This window comes from Saccopteryx bilineata, chromosome 1 (assembly GCF_036850765.1).
Source record: "Saccopteryx bilineata isolate mSacBil1 chromosome 1, mSacBil1_pri_phased_curated, whole genome shotgun sequence".
Classification (NCBI taxonomy): Eukaryota; Metazoa; Chordata; class Mammalia; order Chiroptera; family Emballonuridae; genus Saccopteryx; species Saccopteryx bilineata.
In genome coordinates, this window is record NC_089490.1 from 106,485,928 (window position 1) to 106,503,196 (window position 17,269).

The following is a 17,269-nucleotide window of genomic DNA, read 5'->3' on the forward strand; positions in this document are numbered from 1 at the left end:
CCACACAATGATCTCTGCAACAGGACTTGCAGAACTGGAGCTTAAGTAAAGAGTAAATATTAGTAGTCACAATAATAAAGAGAAATGCTAACATTTGAGTCCTTCCTCACTTGATACTGCTGTTAAGTGTTTTTCATATACTATCACATTTAATCCTTACAATGCCCACATGAGGTAGGAACCATCAGAAAAGACAACTTCCTAAAATCACATTTGTACCTGGCACGGCCAAGACTGAATGCAGATCTGGAGGACTCATAATCTAAAGCCCAATCAAGCTCTTACCACCCTGCTGTTCCAACCCAAAGCCCCAGGACAGGAACATAAATACCATTCTCTTCCAGCTGTAGTTCAGCACAAGAGGTGGCCTAAAATTTAGATTCATAATGGGTTTCCGTAAGATTCCTTCGACACTCTGAAATAGCTCTCTGGTCACTATCTATGCTACTTGACGCCTCCTAGGAGTCCTTTAAAAAGATGACTCGATGAAGGGTTTACTGACAGGATTTCTCTCATGTTAAACACAACTTCCCAACACTACTGCCAAGGCAGAAAGACCAGTGGTTAGCAAATCGGAAAGGAAAAAACTGATGTTTTGGCAAAGGAATGTTTATCTTACGGTGGCACAGGGTGTTTCCTAATGGCAAATGTCACCTGAAATCCCCCAAAGCTTCTATGGATGTCACCACCCATGGTGAGCATGAATGAAGAGGCTGGGGGCAGGGGTATAGGAAATCCACTGGAGTCAAAGTCATGATGTAGAAATTTATTTTGACTATACCAAGTATTTGGCCAGAAATGTTGCCCAAAGCCAAGTAGCTGACAGTCCCATTTACCAGTGCTAACCGTGGAGCCGGGGTCATGGGACGCTCTAGTTCAGGAGCCCTGGAGGTGGTAGGCACTGGGAAGCAGAGAGGAGTCAGCAGGAATAGAGGAGAGAGTGGAGTTTGGGACAGGCCATGATTTGGAGGCAGCAAGAAAGCTTGGGCAAGAGAATGAGGGACTTGGGCAAGAGAATGACAAGATCAGACGTGAGTAGCAAAAAAATCCTAAGTGGCTGTGGTGGAAAAAAAATACTAGCCTGAGCATCACCAGACCATTTGAAGAAGTCAAGTGAGAGATAAAAAACAGGCCTGAGCCCGAACCAGAAAGTGGAGAACATGGCAGAGATCTGCAGGATACTCCCGAGGCAAAACAACAGCATGTCCTAAGTGAGGAAGGAGGAGTCAGAGAAAATTGGGCTCTAGGCTGGATGACAGATGGCCGATTGTGGCTATTGCTAAAAAACTAAGGTCAGGAGGGATTTGGGAGTGACACAGAAGTGTACAGTGGGCATGTCCTTCATTCAACACCTGTGCATCACACACTCAGTGGTGCCAAGCATGGTGTTGAGATCAGAGAAAACGAGAATCTGCTCTCTGGGAGCTCACAGTCCACAGGGGGGATAAGGAGACCCCACTGCCACACCTTAAGTGCTCTGACCAGCAAGTACACAGGGCATCCGGCACCAGGTGCGTTCAGGCCAGGAAGGGAGAAAAGTTAGAAAAAGTGTCAGGAACATCTTGGCCTTGAGGTTGATCTGAAGAGGCAGGAACACCACGGGGCTGGGCAAGCGGCTGATGGGAATGTCTGGCAGCAGGAACGGCCTAGCAGAGTCTTGAGATGTGTAGAGACTGACACATTCTCACACAGCCAAAGTGAAGCTGATACTCAGTTTATGAAGAGTTCTGGTATTGGTGAGTTTAACCTCTGCTACATGGTTACAGGGAGCCACAGAAGCATCTGAAGAAAGGGAGGGAAGGGAAGTCTGGATGTGATGAATTTAGCTGTAGGGTGGAAGAAGTACTGAGGGGGAAGACACCTCCCTGAAGACAGGAAGGTGGTTTAGATAGGAGAATGCTGCAATAGCCCAGGTGAGAATATGTACACATATGCATCTATTCAGACACTACAGAGGTTTTCAACTTATTTAGCCAATAGTTTGAAACATAGCAGATCTTTCTAAGTAACCTGTCTCTGCTTTGATAATGCCTGAGAAATGTGTATAGCTTCCTTCATGTAAATGACCTATAATGGGGTACCCTGTTCCCACCATGGGGAAAGGCACATCTAATGGAAAAGACCAGCTGTGACTCCAGGGACCGCTGGGAAATGCTGAAGATGGCTTAGAGGTTATAGCTTCAGTATAGCACTAGCTTCAGTATAGCACTAAGCCGAATAAAATTTACAAGCTCCTCCAAACCAGCCACAATCAGCAAAATTGCTCACACAACTTTCCTCTAGTTTTTCTTGCCTTATTTCTAAAACTGAGAGACGAAGGGCATTTGCTATATATCAGAATACAGAAATTTACCATGTGGTCTGATGAACCATACCTTTTATGAACATTTATCATTTATCAGCAACACAAAGTTGGTTTTTAAAATGTGATGAAAAACTACATCTAAGTACCTCTGTTCTTTAAAATAAAATTATAAAACTATATTAATCTAATTCAACAGACCCAGGTATAAAATATATAGGGACCAATGTTAAATAAACCACGAAAATGTAACTTAGGGGAAAACGTTGAATAAAGACACTGAGAAGTATTACTACATATCTATCTATCTATAAAATTCAAGCAAAGAGGAGCCAGAAAAGCTTTTTTTTAAATAAAAACAAAACAAAACAAAACACCTAACTCTTCAAATAAACCTGAGAAGCCAGGCGGCCCTGAGCCTGGCTGATGTGAGTGCAGGGAGCACTGCTGGAAGCCGAGGCCGTCTGCAGCACTACCCCACCGTTCCCGCGGCCTCTGCTGCAGGAAACTCCCAGGCCAAGGCCAGAGGGTGGCTCTGGCCAGGAGGAGAGCCCATGTGATGATCATGTGGTGTGAACTGAAAGTCAGTTACAGCCTCTTGGAATGCAAGACCCACTTAATTTTGGCAAATCGTAGTTTTCTGCCTCAAAAGACAAAATGCGTAAGAGAGGGTTTGAATATCTGCAAGTGAATGATTCTGACAGGGAGAGGCAGAGACTCTGGGAGCCGCAGAGACAGCCCCGTAGTCCTGGTGCTCTACTGCGTTACACAGAAAACAAATAATTTGTGATAATATTTAAATTACTGAGTAGCAATCAAGTTCAGGCATAAGCCAGGTTAAAAAAAAAATTAATTTCTTCAATTTTGATTATTTAGGGAAAATACAAACACCTACAATATAAGTAAATAGAACTCTAAAAAACCAACAAAGTATGACCCCAGTTTCTGAATGTCTTACCAAACAGACAAACAAAATTATAAATGAGCATGATTCATTTGGTCATTAAAATTAGTTCCAACTAATAAGTTACATTTATATAATCCAGTATAGTTTGCAATTCCTTATCTCTGGCCTGACCTCCAGATATGAGTTTTCTTTTTTTTTCTTTTTCTTTTTTTGTATTTTTCCAAAGTTGGAAACGGGGAGATAGACAGACTCCCGCATGCGCCCGACCGGGATCCACCTGGCATGCCCACCAGGGGGCGATGCTCTGCCCATCTGGGGTGTTGCTCTGTCGCAACCAGAGCCATTCTAGCACCTGAGGCAGAGGCCATGGAGCCATTCTCAGCGCCTGGGCCAACTTTGCTCCAATGGAGCCTTGGCTGCGGGAGGGGAAGAGAGAGACAGAGAGGAAGGAGAGGAAGAGGGGTGGAGAAGCAGATGGGCACTTCTCCTGTGTGCCCTGGCCGGGAACGAACCCGGGACTCCTGCACACCAGGCCGACGCTCTACCACTTAGCCAACCGGCCAGGGCCTGGATATTAGTTTTCAAAAAGACTTTTTTCCACACTGTGATGTCCCATGGACAGTTCCCAAACAGCTTTTCAAGAGAATTATGATGACATCAGCCATTATAAACACACCTTACTCCTCTTCCTGTATCCTCTTTCCTGTCCATGGCTGATGCTCAAGTCAAAGATCTGGACATCACTCCTGACTCCTCCTTTACCCACCTGATCCCTTCACATCCAATTAATCACCGATTAACCTCCTAAACACCTCTGGAATTTATCCACTTCTTCCCATTTCTACTGCCACTGGCTTAGTTCAGAATACCAACTCCAGGTTTAGTAGTTAGAGTTTGGACTTGAGTTCAGATTGACTTGATCTGCCATTTGGGGTGAACTTGAACAAGTCACCAATCATCAGAATCCTTAAGTCTCCTGACCTATATAAAATGAGGCTAATAACAGTATTCACGTTACAGAGTTGTTGGAGAATTTAAATGAAATGATTCATGTAAAAGCCCCTGAAAACGTGCCTGGAAACTATTAAGTATTCAATAAATCTCAACCATCACAATCATACTACTTTTAGGTGCCCAACACAAGTCCCTTGGGTCAGGTGATGTTCTCTCCTAGCACTGCTAACACTCTTAAGTAATTGCTGTCTTCCAACCTGACTGTAAGTTACCTAATGGCAAGGACTGAGTCTTCTTCCTGTATATGACATGAACAAATGACTAATAAAACAATGATAATAATAAATGGTTGTATATGCATATTAAGAATATGTAATAAAGACTACACATGAGAATGAATATATGTTGTTATTATATACTGACTGATATTTCTTTAGAGACCATCGATGAGAAAAAGAAACTTTATATATACAGGTCGGAATCAGCAAGAAATGAATCATCAAAAGAATCAGCTTCCGTAATATTCTGATGGGTAGCATAATGAATTTTCTTTTTAAGCAACTCCCAAGTCTTCTCTTAGAAAGTAACACACATGGGCACTTCTTGATCTTGACAAAATTCATTTTTGCTACTCTGCAATTTATTTTCCATGGTTTTGCAAGCCAGAGGTATTTGTTCCTCAAAACAAAGAAGCCACCCAATAGTTACAGAACTGTGACTCAAGTCTTTTCAGAGGAAGCGCTTGGAAAAACATCTCTACCCGCCTGCACTGACATCTAAGACTGCCCATTTATGAGAAGGACAAAGAGTATGTGTCAGAATACTGAACTCACTCATTCACAAGTAGGAAGAGGAGACTCAAATGTTTCCCTCTGCAGTTGAATTTTTTTAAAAAAATTAAAAGCAATGATATGGTCCCTTTCTACTGGTTCTACTAGTTACAGGGATATTAATCTTTTACTTAGCAGCAATAATAACAGATTGTCTTCAGTTTTTGAAAGTGAACCGATGTGAGAAAAACAATTCTGACTTTACTTCAAAATTTTAAATGGTGTTGTTCAGACTCAAATTTCACAACTTCCTGAGAGAAGTTCCAGATGAGGGCAGAGGGTGCTACTCTGCTTCTCTCCAGGTGAGGGGCAGCGGGTACCTGGGCTCCATAGACACGCTGCATCGCCTGGAGCAGCTGATTGGTATAGTCTGTGAGGGTGCCGGCATCTTCTTCAAATACACTCAGTAAAGAGCGAGTCTGCAAGGAAAGAAGAAAGTGGTCCATTTTATTCCAAGTGGAAAAGTTACAAAGGAGGCAGAAAACACAGAGAGAGAAATGGGGGAGAAGGTGCCAGTCTCTGTCTTTATTCTTTCCTTGGTACTAGTACAAACTGACTCCTGGAGCTGTAACTTAGGACTCCTTTTCTAATCCTTTAGACTACAGAATGGGGCAAACAATACAATTTGAGTATTGGGGATAGAAAAGGAAAGCCAGTTTTTAAAAGATTAAGTCTCAGGGATATTATCTGTCTTGACTTTAGCCTCTACCCAAGTACCAGTAAGTCTATCCATTTAAAGAAAAAGGGGGTTAAAGGGAAGCCTCTCCCTTTAAGCCCATAAACTGAATACCACGTCAGCTCTGCGTGTGTACCCTGGGTGTGGACACCAAGCACTGCGTCATCCCAGCAGTTAACCATCTGCCTGGTTTCTGCCATCTTGGACATCCTGCAAGAGTGTGTCATTCCTTCCTCTTACAGTACTACAGTCAATTCCCATGTCTTCTGTCATATATTATCCAGCCAATTTTCAAACTCATGGCCAGGAAATTCTGTGTGCCCTGGGTCTACCAGTGGTATAGATCTGGACACAAAACTCAAATAGCAGCTTAGAATTCTAGTTCAGTTTCTTCGAGAAGACTGACTATTTAGGCTCCAAGAACAGTGGGGAAATGTCATTAAGTGAAAGGTATCAGAATTGCCCGACACATGTGAGCACTAGGGAAATATTTATATATTTGATGTTGTCTGAGGAAGTATCAAGGCACCACGTAAGAGACTATGAACTTTTGTTAATGTGCCCAGAACAGTGGGACACTAAAATACCACATCAGTCATAATGGGATCTCTATTTTAGAAAACAGGCCTAGAATGGAGAGTAAGTTACAGAAATGCCTTTATGAAGCATTTGAAACACTTGACAAAAACCAATCCGTTAGAGCTTATTATTTCCTACACATAAATTCTGAGTCCTTTCTTTTTTTAACCTAGCTCAGGTAAGAGAGCAATAACTGGCCTCAGGCACTTCAATAAACTGGAGCAGGAACCTAGGCATTTGGATTATTTGTTCTACCTCTGATTTCATTCCACAAACTCTGGTGCACTTCACGGTAGTACATGCTTATCCTGGCTTTGTCCCTGGTAAGCTTTAAGGCTAAAAACACCTGCTCTGAGACCACTGTACTCTCTTCAGTACCATTCCTTATCCACAAAAGGACCAGAATGCAATGAATAAGGAAAATCTAAGATTGAATTTATTTTTAATTTAAGACATGGGAAATAGTTATTGACCATCTATTTTGAGTCAGTTACTTATCCTCTCCCATTTTCCTTGGAGGTAACTGTGAACCCTCCACTCTCAGGGCTGTCATGAGGATCAGCAGTGCTGGAGACAGGAAGTTTCTATCTAGTGTCATTTCTATGAAGTGATCCAGCATAAAGGGCATACAGATGTAAATCCAAACCACCACGTGGGACGGACTCTCATGTTAGGATTTTTAAAAGCTCTCAATGAGAGCAAGACATCACAGGATGCATGTACTGTGTAATTCGTTAGATTGTTTTTTAAACTTTTCACAATTAAAATCCACAGTAGAAAAAACATATTACCAAACAATATCATTAGTATGCATGCACACTGATTTTTTTCTAGTCCATTCTGTTCTGTTCCATTTGTAAACAAAAATCATGGCTGGGACCCACTGGATCTAATAATAATCCCTTAACGGATGTCAACCAGTAGATGATAAACATTCGTTTAGAATTCTTCATTCCATCTCTTTAAAATATACTTTTTATTTGGTAGAAAAAAGATTGTTACAAGACATTCTCAGAACCTACACCGGGTGGTCTACCCCTCTATTCACTCATTCATGCACGCACCTCTGCCTTTACCCAGTATCTGATGAAACACTGTGCTGGGAACAGAGACTCAAAGGTGATGAGAATCAATTCTATATTCTCCAGGAGCTTCTAGTCTTGCTGGTGTCTCTCAAAGCATCTGACCTTGTCAGTCCTGGGCCCAAATTCAGGCTCTAACACTCACTTGCAGAGTTAGTGAGATAATGAATGTGTGTAAGTAAAGTGCCTACCAGTGCCTGACATATAGCAACAGCAAATAATGTTGGTTATAGAGAAGCCAACTGATTTTCATTGCTTATTATATTCTGGCCACTAAGGACTTACAATGTATGGTTTTATTTTTAACCCTACAGTGACACTGTTGTGTAGCCATAAATGTCATTCCTGCTCATGGTGGCAGTGCTGTAGGAGCCCATTAATGTTAGGATTCGGTACCTCTCTTTCCTATAACTAATGTATCTAAGAGAATGGTAAAGAAAGAGAGTGATATAACTGGATTGAGGATATTTAATTTTCCTTTTTACTACTACTGATGTCCATTTAGTAGAGTCCTTTCTATTGTTTTTAACATTGTTTTACAAATAAAATAGAATGGAAAAAGAGAGGTAAGAGGAAAAGAGAGGACCTATGTAAATGTCCTCCATAAAAAGAACAGAAAGAAAACTAAAACTACCTTTTACTCCACACCTATGTGTCAGACACTGTGCTGAGCACTATTTGTTACTTGGTTTAACTTCCAACAACTTTATGAGGTAAAGACTATGGCCACAGTAACCATATTTTACAGATAATGAAACTGAAGTTCATCAAGGTTAGGAAGCTTGCTCCACCTCTCACCACTGGGAAGCAGCAGGGCTGGGATGTAAACCCCGGTCTGGCTGGCCCCAACAGCCATGCTTCCTGCCCTGCAGGAGTCTGTATCCACCCAGCACCGTGCGTTCTATCAGTGAGCATGCCCTTGGTCCACAGCCCACTGTCCTCCCGGAGGCGGGATAAAGGCTGCCTGGAGCTGGCCTTTCTTTGAGCATCTACTGTCATACTTTCACCTATGATAACTGCCAAAGAACCAAATCAAAGGTGTTGTTTTCTCTCCTTCCTTATACTTTGTTTTGTTTTTCTTTTTCTTTTTCTTTTTTTTTCTTTTGCATTTTTCCGAAGCTGGAAACGGGGAGGCAGTCAGATTCCCGCATGCGCCTGACCGGGATATACCCAGCATGCCCACCAGGGGCCGATGCTCTGCCCCTCTGGGGCGTTGCTCTGTTGCATCCAGAGCCATTCTAGCGCCTGAGGCAGAGGCCACAGAGCCATCCTCAGCGCCCGGGCCATCTTTGCTCCAATGGAGCCTCGGCTGCCAGAGGGGAAGAGAGAGACAGAGAGGAAGGAGAGGGGGAGGGGTGGAGAAGCAGATGGGCACTTCTCCTGTGTACCCTGGCCGGGAATTGAACCTGGGACTCCTGCACGCCAGGCCGACGCTCTTCCACCGAAGTAGCCAGGGCTTGTTTTTCATTTTCATTAAAGAAAGAGGAAAGAGGGAGGGTGAGGGAGGAAAGGAAGGAGGGAAGATGGGAGGGAGGGAGGGAGGGAGGAAGAGAGAGAGAGAGAGAGAGGAAAGAGAGAGAGTAAGGAGGAGGAGCAGGAAGCATCAACTTCCATGTGCCTTGACCAGGCAAGCCCGGGGTTTCAAACCAGCGACCTCAGCATTCCAGGTCAACGCTTTATCCACTGTGCCACCACAGGTCAGGCTCTTTCCTTATACTTTGGACATATTTACTGTGACACCTGTTAGAACTGACAGGAAAACACCAGTCTTCCCTTTCTAACTGAACTAGGCCCTGATCTCCCCTGAAAAAAATATCCCCAGCTATCTCAGACACTGTTTTCTGGTATCATTTATCAGCTCCACATTTGCTTAATCTTGTATTTGGAACAATAGGAATGTTCTGAGAATGAGGCCAATGACCAGGCAAAGGTACACCAGCTGTTCAAACATTCTACAAAAAAGTCAGAAAGATATTGGTGCATATCACTTATAAAGACAACACAGCAATCATTTACAGAGTTACTCTGACACGTAGGCATGAAGACACTTTAAATATGCTATTTATTCTTCACAAGAATTCCACTAAAAGCCTATTTTTATTCTTATTTTAGAGATGTCAAAACACAAGCTGAGAGAGGTTAAATAGCTTGCCTAAGGTTAACAGTAGCAGAATCACAATTTGAACTCCATCCTTTCTACTACCCTACACTCTCAAAGAGTATGCCCAGCCAGAAACACAAAACCACACACCCTGTGGACACAGCCTCGGCCCCACATTATCCCTCCATCTTACAGAAACTGGGCGTTACCTAATAAAACAGTCCTAGACATGATTTTACCCAAGAATAGCATCTAATTGTATAAAGACACAATTTTAAAGCTCTGATTATAAAATACATATATTTAAGTTATATATGTAAATAGTGATGGACATAGACTTGACTTGGAGTGAACAAATAATACAGTGTACAGATGATATGTTGTGGAGTTGTGCACCTGAAACCTGTATAATTCTGTTAACCAGTGTCAATAAATCCAATAGAAAGGAAAGTAAATATGTATTTTATAAGGTAAAAACAATTAAAGTTCTTTATGTAAATTTTTTTTTTTTTTTTAAAGAGACAGAGAGAGAGTCAGCGAGAGGGATAGACAGGGACGGACAGACAGACAGGAAGAGAGAAAGATGAGAAGCATCAATCATAAGTTTTTCGTTGCGACACCTCAGTTGTTCACTGATTGCCTTCTCATATGTGCCTTGACCGTGGGCCTTCAGCAGATTGAGTAACCCCTTGCTCGAGCCAGCGACCTTGGGTCCAAGCTGGTGAGCTTTTTGCTCAAGCCAGATGAGCCCGCGCTCAAGCTGGCGACCTCGGGGTCTCGAACCTGGGTCCTCCTCATCCCAGTCTGACATTCTATCCACTGCGCCACCACCTGGTCAGGCAAATTTTTTATTAAATTAAGAGAGAGGAAAAAAGGGAGAGGGGGAGGGAGAGAGGGAGAAGTTTCAGTTTGTTTTTCCACTTAGCTACGTGCATTTGTTGGTTGATTCTTGTATGTACCCTGCCCCAGGGATTGAACCCGCAACCTTGGTGTATCAGGACAATGCTCCAACCAATGTATCCAGCCAGGGCTACAATTAAAATTCTTTTTTTTTTCCTAATTAAGTGAGAGGTAGGGAGGCATAGAGACTCTCACACACACCCCGACCAGGATCCACCTGGCAAGCCCCTTACTGAGTGATGCTCTGCCCATCTGGGTCTATTGTTCCTTTGCTCAGCAACTGAGCTATTTTAGCACCTGAGGCGAGACCATGGAGCCATCCTCAGCGCCTTGGGCCAACTTGCTCAAACCAATTGAGCTATGGCAGCTAGAGGGGAAGAGAGAAAAAGAGAGAGAGAGAGAGAGGGAGAGAGGGAGAGAGAGGGAGAAAGGGAGGGGGAGGGGTGGAGAAGCAGATGGTCGCTTCTCTTGTATGCCTTGACCAGGAATTGAACACAGAACTTACAAACGCCGGGCCGAAGCTCTACCACTGAGCCAAAAGGCCAGGGCCAAGTTCTTATAATTTGGCAGAGGGAGAGAAATGTCTCAGTAGAAGCGAGTCTACTGAAAGGAAATATGAATTATAAACTAAGAGAGCAGGAAAAAACCCTCTCCACAATGAAGACGTAGCCACCAAGTTGTGTTCTGAGGCATCTTGCTTGACTAAAACAGGCCTGATTTGGTCAGAGAGAGCTATTTCCGCTGGACTACTCACTGTATAATCTCAGAACTAAGTCTTTTATCTCTCTGTGCTTCTGTCATGCCAACTGCAAAGGAAACAAACAAAAAATCAAAACCAAACAGTAAGCAATAGTGCTTTTGTCTTCACTTTATCTCAAAAGCAGACTATTGATACAAAGGGAATAAGCCCCTGAAGAAGTATGAGCTGCACTTGTGTTCCTACGGCAGCAGCATCCACACTGTACTGGGACTGCTTTCCTTATCTGTCTCAGGAACAGACTGAACCAGAGGAGGGCAGGTACTCCTATCTCATTTCCTCCCAGCATCTAGCAGTGCCTGATGAGGCTCCCTTGCTAGTAGCAATGGAAACAAGTACCTTAATCCCTAAGCCTGAACCTCTCCTGTCTCCAAGGTATGTGGACGCACACAGACTAGTCGTAAAGACATCGTGCAGTACTAAACAGGAGGAAATGAATAGATGTATCTAAGGTTGGGCAACTGCTACTCAGCTCTTCCTGGGCCATTAAGTTCAAATACAAAAGCTTTTGTTTTAACTTAACAAATCCTGTGCAACCAGGTTATTGGAGCAACCCTCATAAGTACTTAACATAAAACTAGAGGAAACAAACAATAGGTGGTTTCTTAGGATCTTTTCCTTTGAGTGAAACAACATTTTAGGTCACCGATGACAGAAAAGCCAGGTGTTAAGTATTAGGTAGCTGGGCTAACTTGAACAATACAAGACTGCCTGGGTTCCAATACTGACTCCGCCGCTTGATAGTGTATAATCTTGGGCAAGTTATTTAACTTCTCTGCTCCTTGGTATTTTTACTAGAGTACCTACTTCAAGACTGTTGAGAGGATTGAGTGAGTTAACAGAAGTAAAGCTAAGTAAAATGCAGTGTGATACAGGTGTCTGAGATGCCTTCCAGTTCCAAGTCTATGAGTCACCTTGGCAGTAAAGCTGAACCAGACACGTGCCCTGTACAATACTGTTAAATAAATATGTTCTGATGATTATCAAAGATCATCTTGAAAGTTAGCATCCATTCAACAATCTCACCAAGACACCTAGTAGGTTGACACCCAAGTCTCAAAAGCAATGACAAATTCCCTACATGAAGAGGAACATTAAATAAGAATAATGCCTCTAAACCTCCTCTTCCACATATAAGTTGAGTTGAGTTATAAGCAATGCAGATATAATACAACTTTAAGCTTCTAAAGCCCCTTCAAAGATCATCTGCTCCATGTCGCTCATTCTGCAGATCTGAAAACTGAGCCAGGCTGGGGCTAAGTGACTTGCTTAAATCACATGATAAGTTACTGTTAGAGCCAGAATTAGGACCCAGATCTCCTGACTTGTTTGCCAGGCCTCTTTCTACTTCCTCACAGCTGAGCAAACAGGGTAAACCAGTCAGAGATAGTACATATTCATTTATGTGAGCGCCAAAAATTCAGGTGACTTATCGGTGAGGGCAACACGGAGAATCAGTGCAATCTGGCTCAGCCATCACCGTGTTCGGAAAGCAATACATCTTGGCACCTCAGTTTCTCCAACTTCAAAGCAAATGGAAATCCTCATTCAAAATCTTATTGTTAGAAATTCTACATTATTATTTTCAATCCCACACTTCATGTATGAGGATGGATGAAATGACTTCTACCAAGGGTGCTGGTCCCATAACACGCCAGAAGTAAAGAGGCCTTTGAAAAGTCTATGAGACCGGGAGATGCCAATTAAAAAAAAACCCAAATCACAGCTTGCTTACAATTCCTTACAAAGAACTGGGCACAAGGCAACTAAGCCCACAGCCCTTCTGATTACTTATTCTGAACTGGGGAGATGCAGAGTGGCTGTAGGGAAGCCCAAAAGATCATCCCAGGACTACGATTCACTAAGAGGAAAAAAAGAAAGAAACCAAAAAGAGAAGAGAAACTGTGAAAGGAAAAGAGGTTAATCTCATTCTAATTTTTCAAGGGTTGAGGCAGTAGGGAATAAAGAGACTTATTTAAATAACCCAGGGATGCAGAACCAGGAGAGTAGATATGACTGAAGCTGGGGAAATGTTAATGGAGAACAAAAGTTCCCTGGGGAAAAGTGCACTGAATTATGAACTAATGTCATTCTGCACTCATTTGCCATTACCTACACACCAGTTTTCACCTGCAGAGCTCAGAGGGCTTGACTCTCATCTGGAGCGCGCTAATGTTCTCCTGCACGACAAATAGGGCTGGTATTGGTCATTTTCTCTTCAGAACGGGAAGACAGTGCCAAAGGGAGGCCTAGGACGGCTGGGACAGAGATCCAGGTTCTGCCTCCCAGTCTGGCCCTAAATCTACCTGGTTCCATCCCATCAGTCACAGAAGTAAGAAGAAAGATGGATGACCCCATTCTTACGTTCAATGGATCAGGCATTGTCAGTAACAACTTTACAGGCGTTTATTTATTCAATTCTAACAACTAAAAGAGGCAGGTATAATTATTATTCCTATTTTACAGATGACAAAACTGAGGCACAAAGAGGTTATCTGCCCGCGGCACTCAACTGGTACGTGGTGGAGCCCGAGGTGAGGCCGGGCGCCTCAGTTTCTAGCTGATTTTGGAAAGGGGTCAGGACACAAAGGCTCCGGCGGGGGTTTGCCCGGGTCCCCCAGCTTTGCCAGAGGGAAGCCCCCTCCCAGGGCAGCCCGGGCTCAGGACGCAGGGCCGGGCTCGCCCCCTCCTCGCGCCCGAGGGTACCCTGCCTCCACCCGGGGGCGGTCTGGAGGGGCCCTCCTCGGCCGCAACCCTGGGGCGAGGCGGGACCGCAGCGGCGGGAGGTACCTGGGGGCTGTCCTGCAATGCTTCCTCCAGCAGCAGCTTGTCCACGGCGGGCATGGTGCCGCGCGGCGGGGCTGAGGGACGGATGGAAGGACGGAGGGCAGAAGGCGCGGCCGCCGAGGATACTCCGGGATCGGGCTCAGAGGATGAGGCGGACGCTCTATGCTCGCGACGGTGCCGCGCGCGCCCACGCCTGACCAGCGGCCGGCTCCTCCTCCCGCCTGCCGGCCCTCCTCCCAGCCCCGCCCACAGCGGAGCCAGATCAACAGGAAGTGTGGCGAGTGCCCAGCCCGGCTACCGGAAGTGTGGCGACCCGCTTCCGCTCTCCCACGCCTCGTGGGAAGCCGCAGACTATCCCGTCAGTCACTCTGCTCCTTGAACCCATGAGGTGTGTCTGCCACACTAATACAAATCAGTGTCTGTGAAGCCCGCGAAGGAGAACTCGAGGGCGGAAAGGTTAAGGTTTTATATACTGTGGCCACCTAGAAAATATTTGAATCTAAGAAGCTAGGAACAAACAGGTTTTACTGCTGTGACTCGCCACTTTTTTTTTTTTTTTTTTTAAAGGAAGGGGAACACTGCACGTCCACACCACTTTTTCTAGATAAATCTCGTCTAGTTTTAAGGAAAAAACTAGATGATTAAGTCATTATCAGATGTGACCATTTTGGAAACCACAGCAACTCGATTTGAGCAATAGAATTAGGTCTCCTCGTGGTTTGTGATGTTTTGTCATCTTGGAAAATCAAGTTTTTAGAATGGGAATGTTTAGATATTCTAGGTCAGAGGTGTCATTTTTCAATAATACAAATTTAGAAGGGATCCAAAAAATGAAGTGATTTGGTCAAGGTCAAACTGAATGAAAGCTGGAAGAAGAAGGAGGAAGGGAAGAAAAGGGAGTGATGGGGTAGGACTGGCAAAAAGAACTTCATGTTCTTTTATACCAAAGGCAAGGGTTTTGGAGGTTTCTTCTTTAGGAATCAGTGGGGTTTGTTCAAGAGGATACATGTCACCAAAATCAAAAGGCGGAATATGACAAAATTATTCAAACTCTGTGTTCTACAGAAACATCTATAAATATATTAAGGCACAATATTAAACACCTTTGAAAGTCTGATCACATGCTGTCTGATCCCTTGAAAACTCCAAGGCCAGTATTTCCAGTGGGTTCTTTCTCCAGCCCTTGTATGACTTCCTTGGGTAAATCATCCAGCATCCTTTCCACCACTGTATTCTTTTTTCTTCCTGGGTATGATAATGCTCATACCATTGTATCTTTCTTTTTCTATGTTTTTTGTTAAGTCTCTTTCTCATTCAGTTAATTTTACCTCACACACTTCCAACTCTCTCCTGACTGAATCTTCTTCCACAAGGTATGACTCAAACTCTCCCATCCCCTTCCTGGCCCTAAAGATCACTCCCTCCTCTAAACGTCCATCACCTGATTGTCATCCAACATGTCTTACCCAGTAGCACTTTTTCTATGTGTAAGTCTTACTCCCTCTGAATTGTAAGCCTCTCAAGAGAATAATGTGTTGACTTTTTATTCTGAATATAGAAACACATGGTAACAAATATGTATGTGCTGTTTGTGACATGCTCATCCTTCCAATTCTTCCAATGACTTAAGAGAAGTTCTTGCCAACTTCCCATCTTACTTTGTTCTTACCCTTCTATCCAGTTGGAAACACAATAGTTATTAATTCCTTGCCAAATAAACAATAGTGATGATCCTCTTATGATAGAAGACTATGATTTACCAAGGGAAAGAAATGCATACATTTTAATTTAAAAAAATTTTCCCATTGATTTGCAAGAGGGAGGAAGGCAGGAGAATGGACAAAGAGAGAGGTATCAATTGTTCTTTTAGTTCCATTTAGCTGTGTAGTCATTGACTGCTTCCTGTGTATGCCCCGACCAGGGGTCAAACCCGCGACCACAGTACACTGGGGATGATGCTTTATCCAATGAGCCACCCCAGGGACTGCATACATTTTATTTTGAACATAGATGTAAAAAGGAGACACTGCCCTCCAGAACCCTGGAAAGGTCTCAGAAATCCATTTGGGAATCACATTTTTCATGGGGTAACTCATCTCCCATTTAAAGTTACTTTTCCTTAAACACCAGTATTCAAAACTGTTTAAACCATGTTTTTACACAATGCCATTATTTTTTTACTTTTTTTTTTGCTACATTATGGGCCAAACAGCTTTAGTGGGATTTCTTGGCACTTAAGTATAACTTGTAACATTGTTTTTATGGGAAAATGCACCCCAAATTCAAAACAACTAAGTTACTAAAACCAACTCTGGGACAACACACATTTACAGATTCTAAATTTAATTCATTTTATTCAATAATTCTTCCAATCATTCATTCATAAATATAAACTGTGCAATGTTAAGCACTGTCTCCTACTTATTTTACTTCCTTTATTATGACTCATTTAAGAGCTGAAGCCAAATATCCTCCTCTTCAACAGATAATCTGTGAAAAACTATGTAAGAGGAACTTTTGTATGAGCATGAGAATTATTTTTAAGTTTCATTATAGAAATAGTTGTCCTTATTAAACTATCGGGAGGGTGGATTTCAAACATGCAAACTATATCTGAAGTAGCTGGACATCTATGACGTTGAAGACAGGAAGTACAAAGATGGGCAATTTAGAGTTGCCATGTCCTTTGAAGAGAAAAGGGGTGTACTCTTTGGAGCTGTAACCTTTTACCCACTGAAGACTAATGGGGAAAAGGACTCGAGCTGTTTCCATAGGCTCCTATCTATGTGTCCTGTATTAATCAGGACTTTTTCAGTTGCAGATGGCAAAAACCTAACACCAGTTAGCTTAAAGAAACAAAAAAATCTGTGAGAGATCGAGAGGTGAGGAGGCTGTATTTCTTGGTTATTTGTACACTGATAAGATGGTCCAGTAGAGTGTGTGTGGCGGGAGGAATTTGAGATAGAGGAGAGTGAAGTGACAAATGCAGGAGCACAGTCCTTGGATAGACAAAAAGAGTGGGATCCAAATCACAAACGAAGGGGGTAGAAGCAGGGACAGTGCATTCAGACTGATAACATGTAACAGTAGGTTAGTAGATTAAATGGAGTAGAACGCAGGAATTCTTTTTCTGATTGCTTTTATAGTCTCAGTAAAATAAGAAGCAAAGCCATCAGCTCAGAGCAATGATGGTGAGAGGCTGTTGGCAGTTGGAGGGAAAGAAAAGGGTAAGATAAAGTCATGTTGGAACATGGGAAGATGAAGCATAAGAACCTTATTTCCCGATGTAAAATACGATCCCATGTATAAGACGCACCTTAAGTTTGGGATCCGAAATTTGAAAATAAGATGTATTACGTAAAGTTACTGAACTCAAGTTTTATTCATCATAAAA

At 43.1% G+C, this 17,269-nt stretch overlaps 1 protein-coding gene across 1 annotated transcript in view; it reads right to left on the reverse strand.

Annotated features, from left to right (window-relative positions):
* The window catches only part of APPL2 (adaptor protein, phosphotyrosine interacting with PH domain and leucine zipper 2), a 46,088-nt gene extending 31,997 nt beyond the window's left edge, over positions 1-14,091 (reverse strand). The window contains exons 1-2 of the mRNA XM_066263442.1: positions 13,879-14,091; positions 5,314-5,412 (exon numbers count right to left, since the gene is read on the reverse strand). Coding sequence (XP_066119539.1) covers positions 5,314-5,412; positions 13,879-13,932 — 153 coding nt within the window. The 5' untranslated portion in view covers positions 13,933-14,091. The remainder of the gene's footprint in view (positions 1-5,313; positions 5,413-13,878) is intronic.
* Between the last annotated feature and the right edge of the window lie 3,178 nt (positions 14,092-17,269).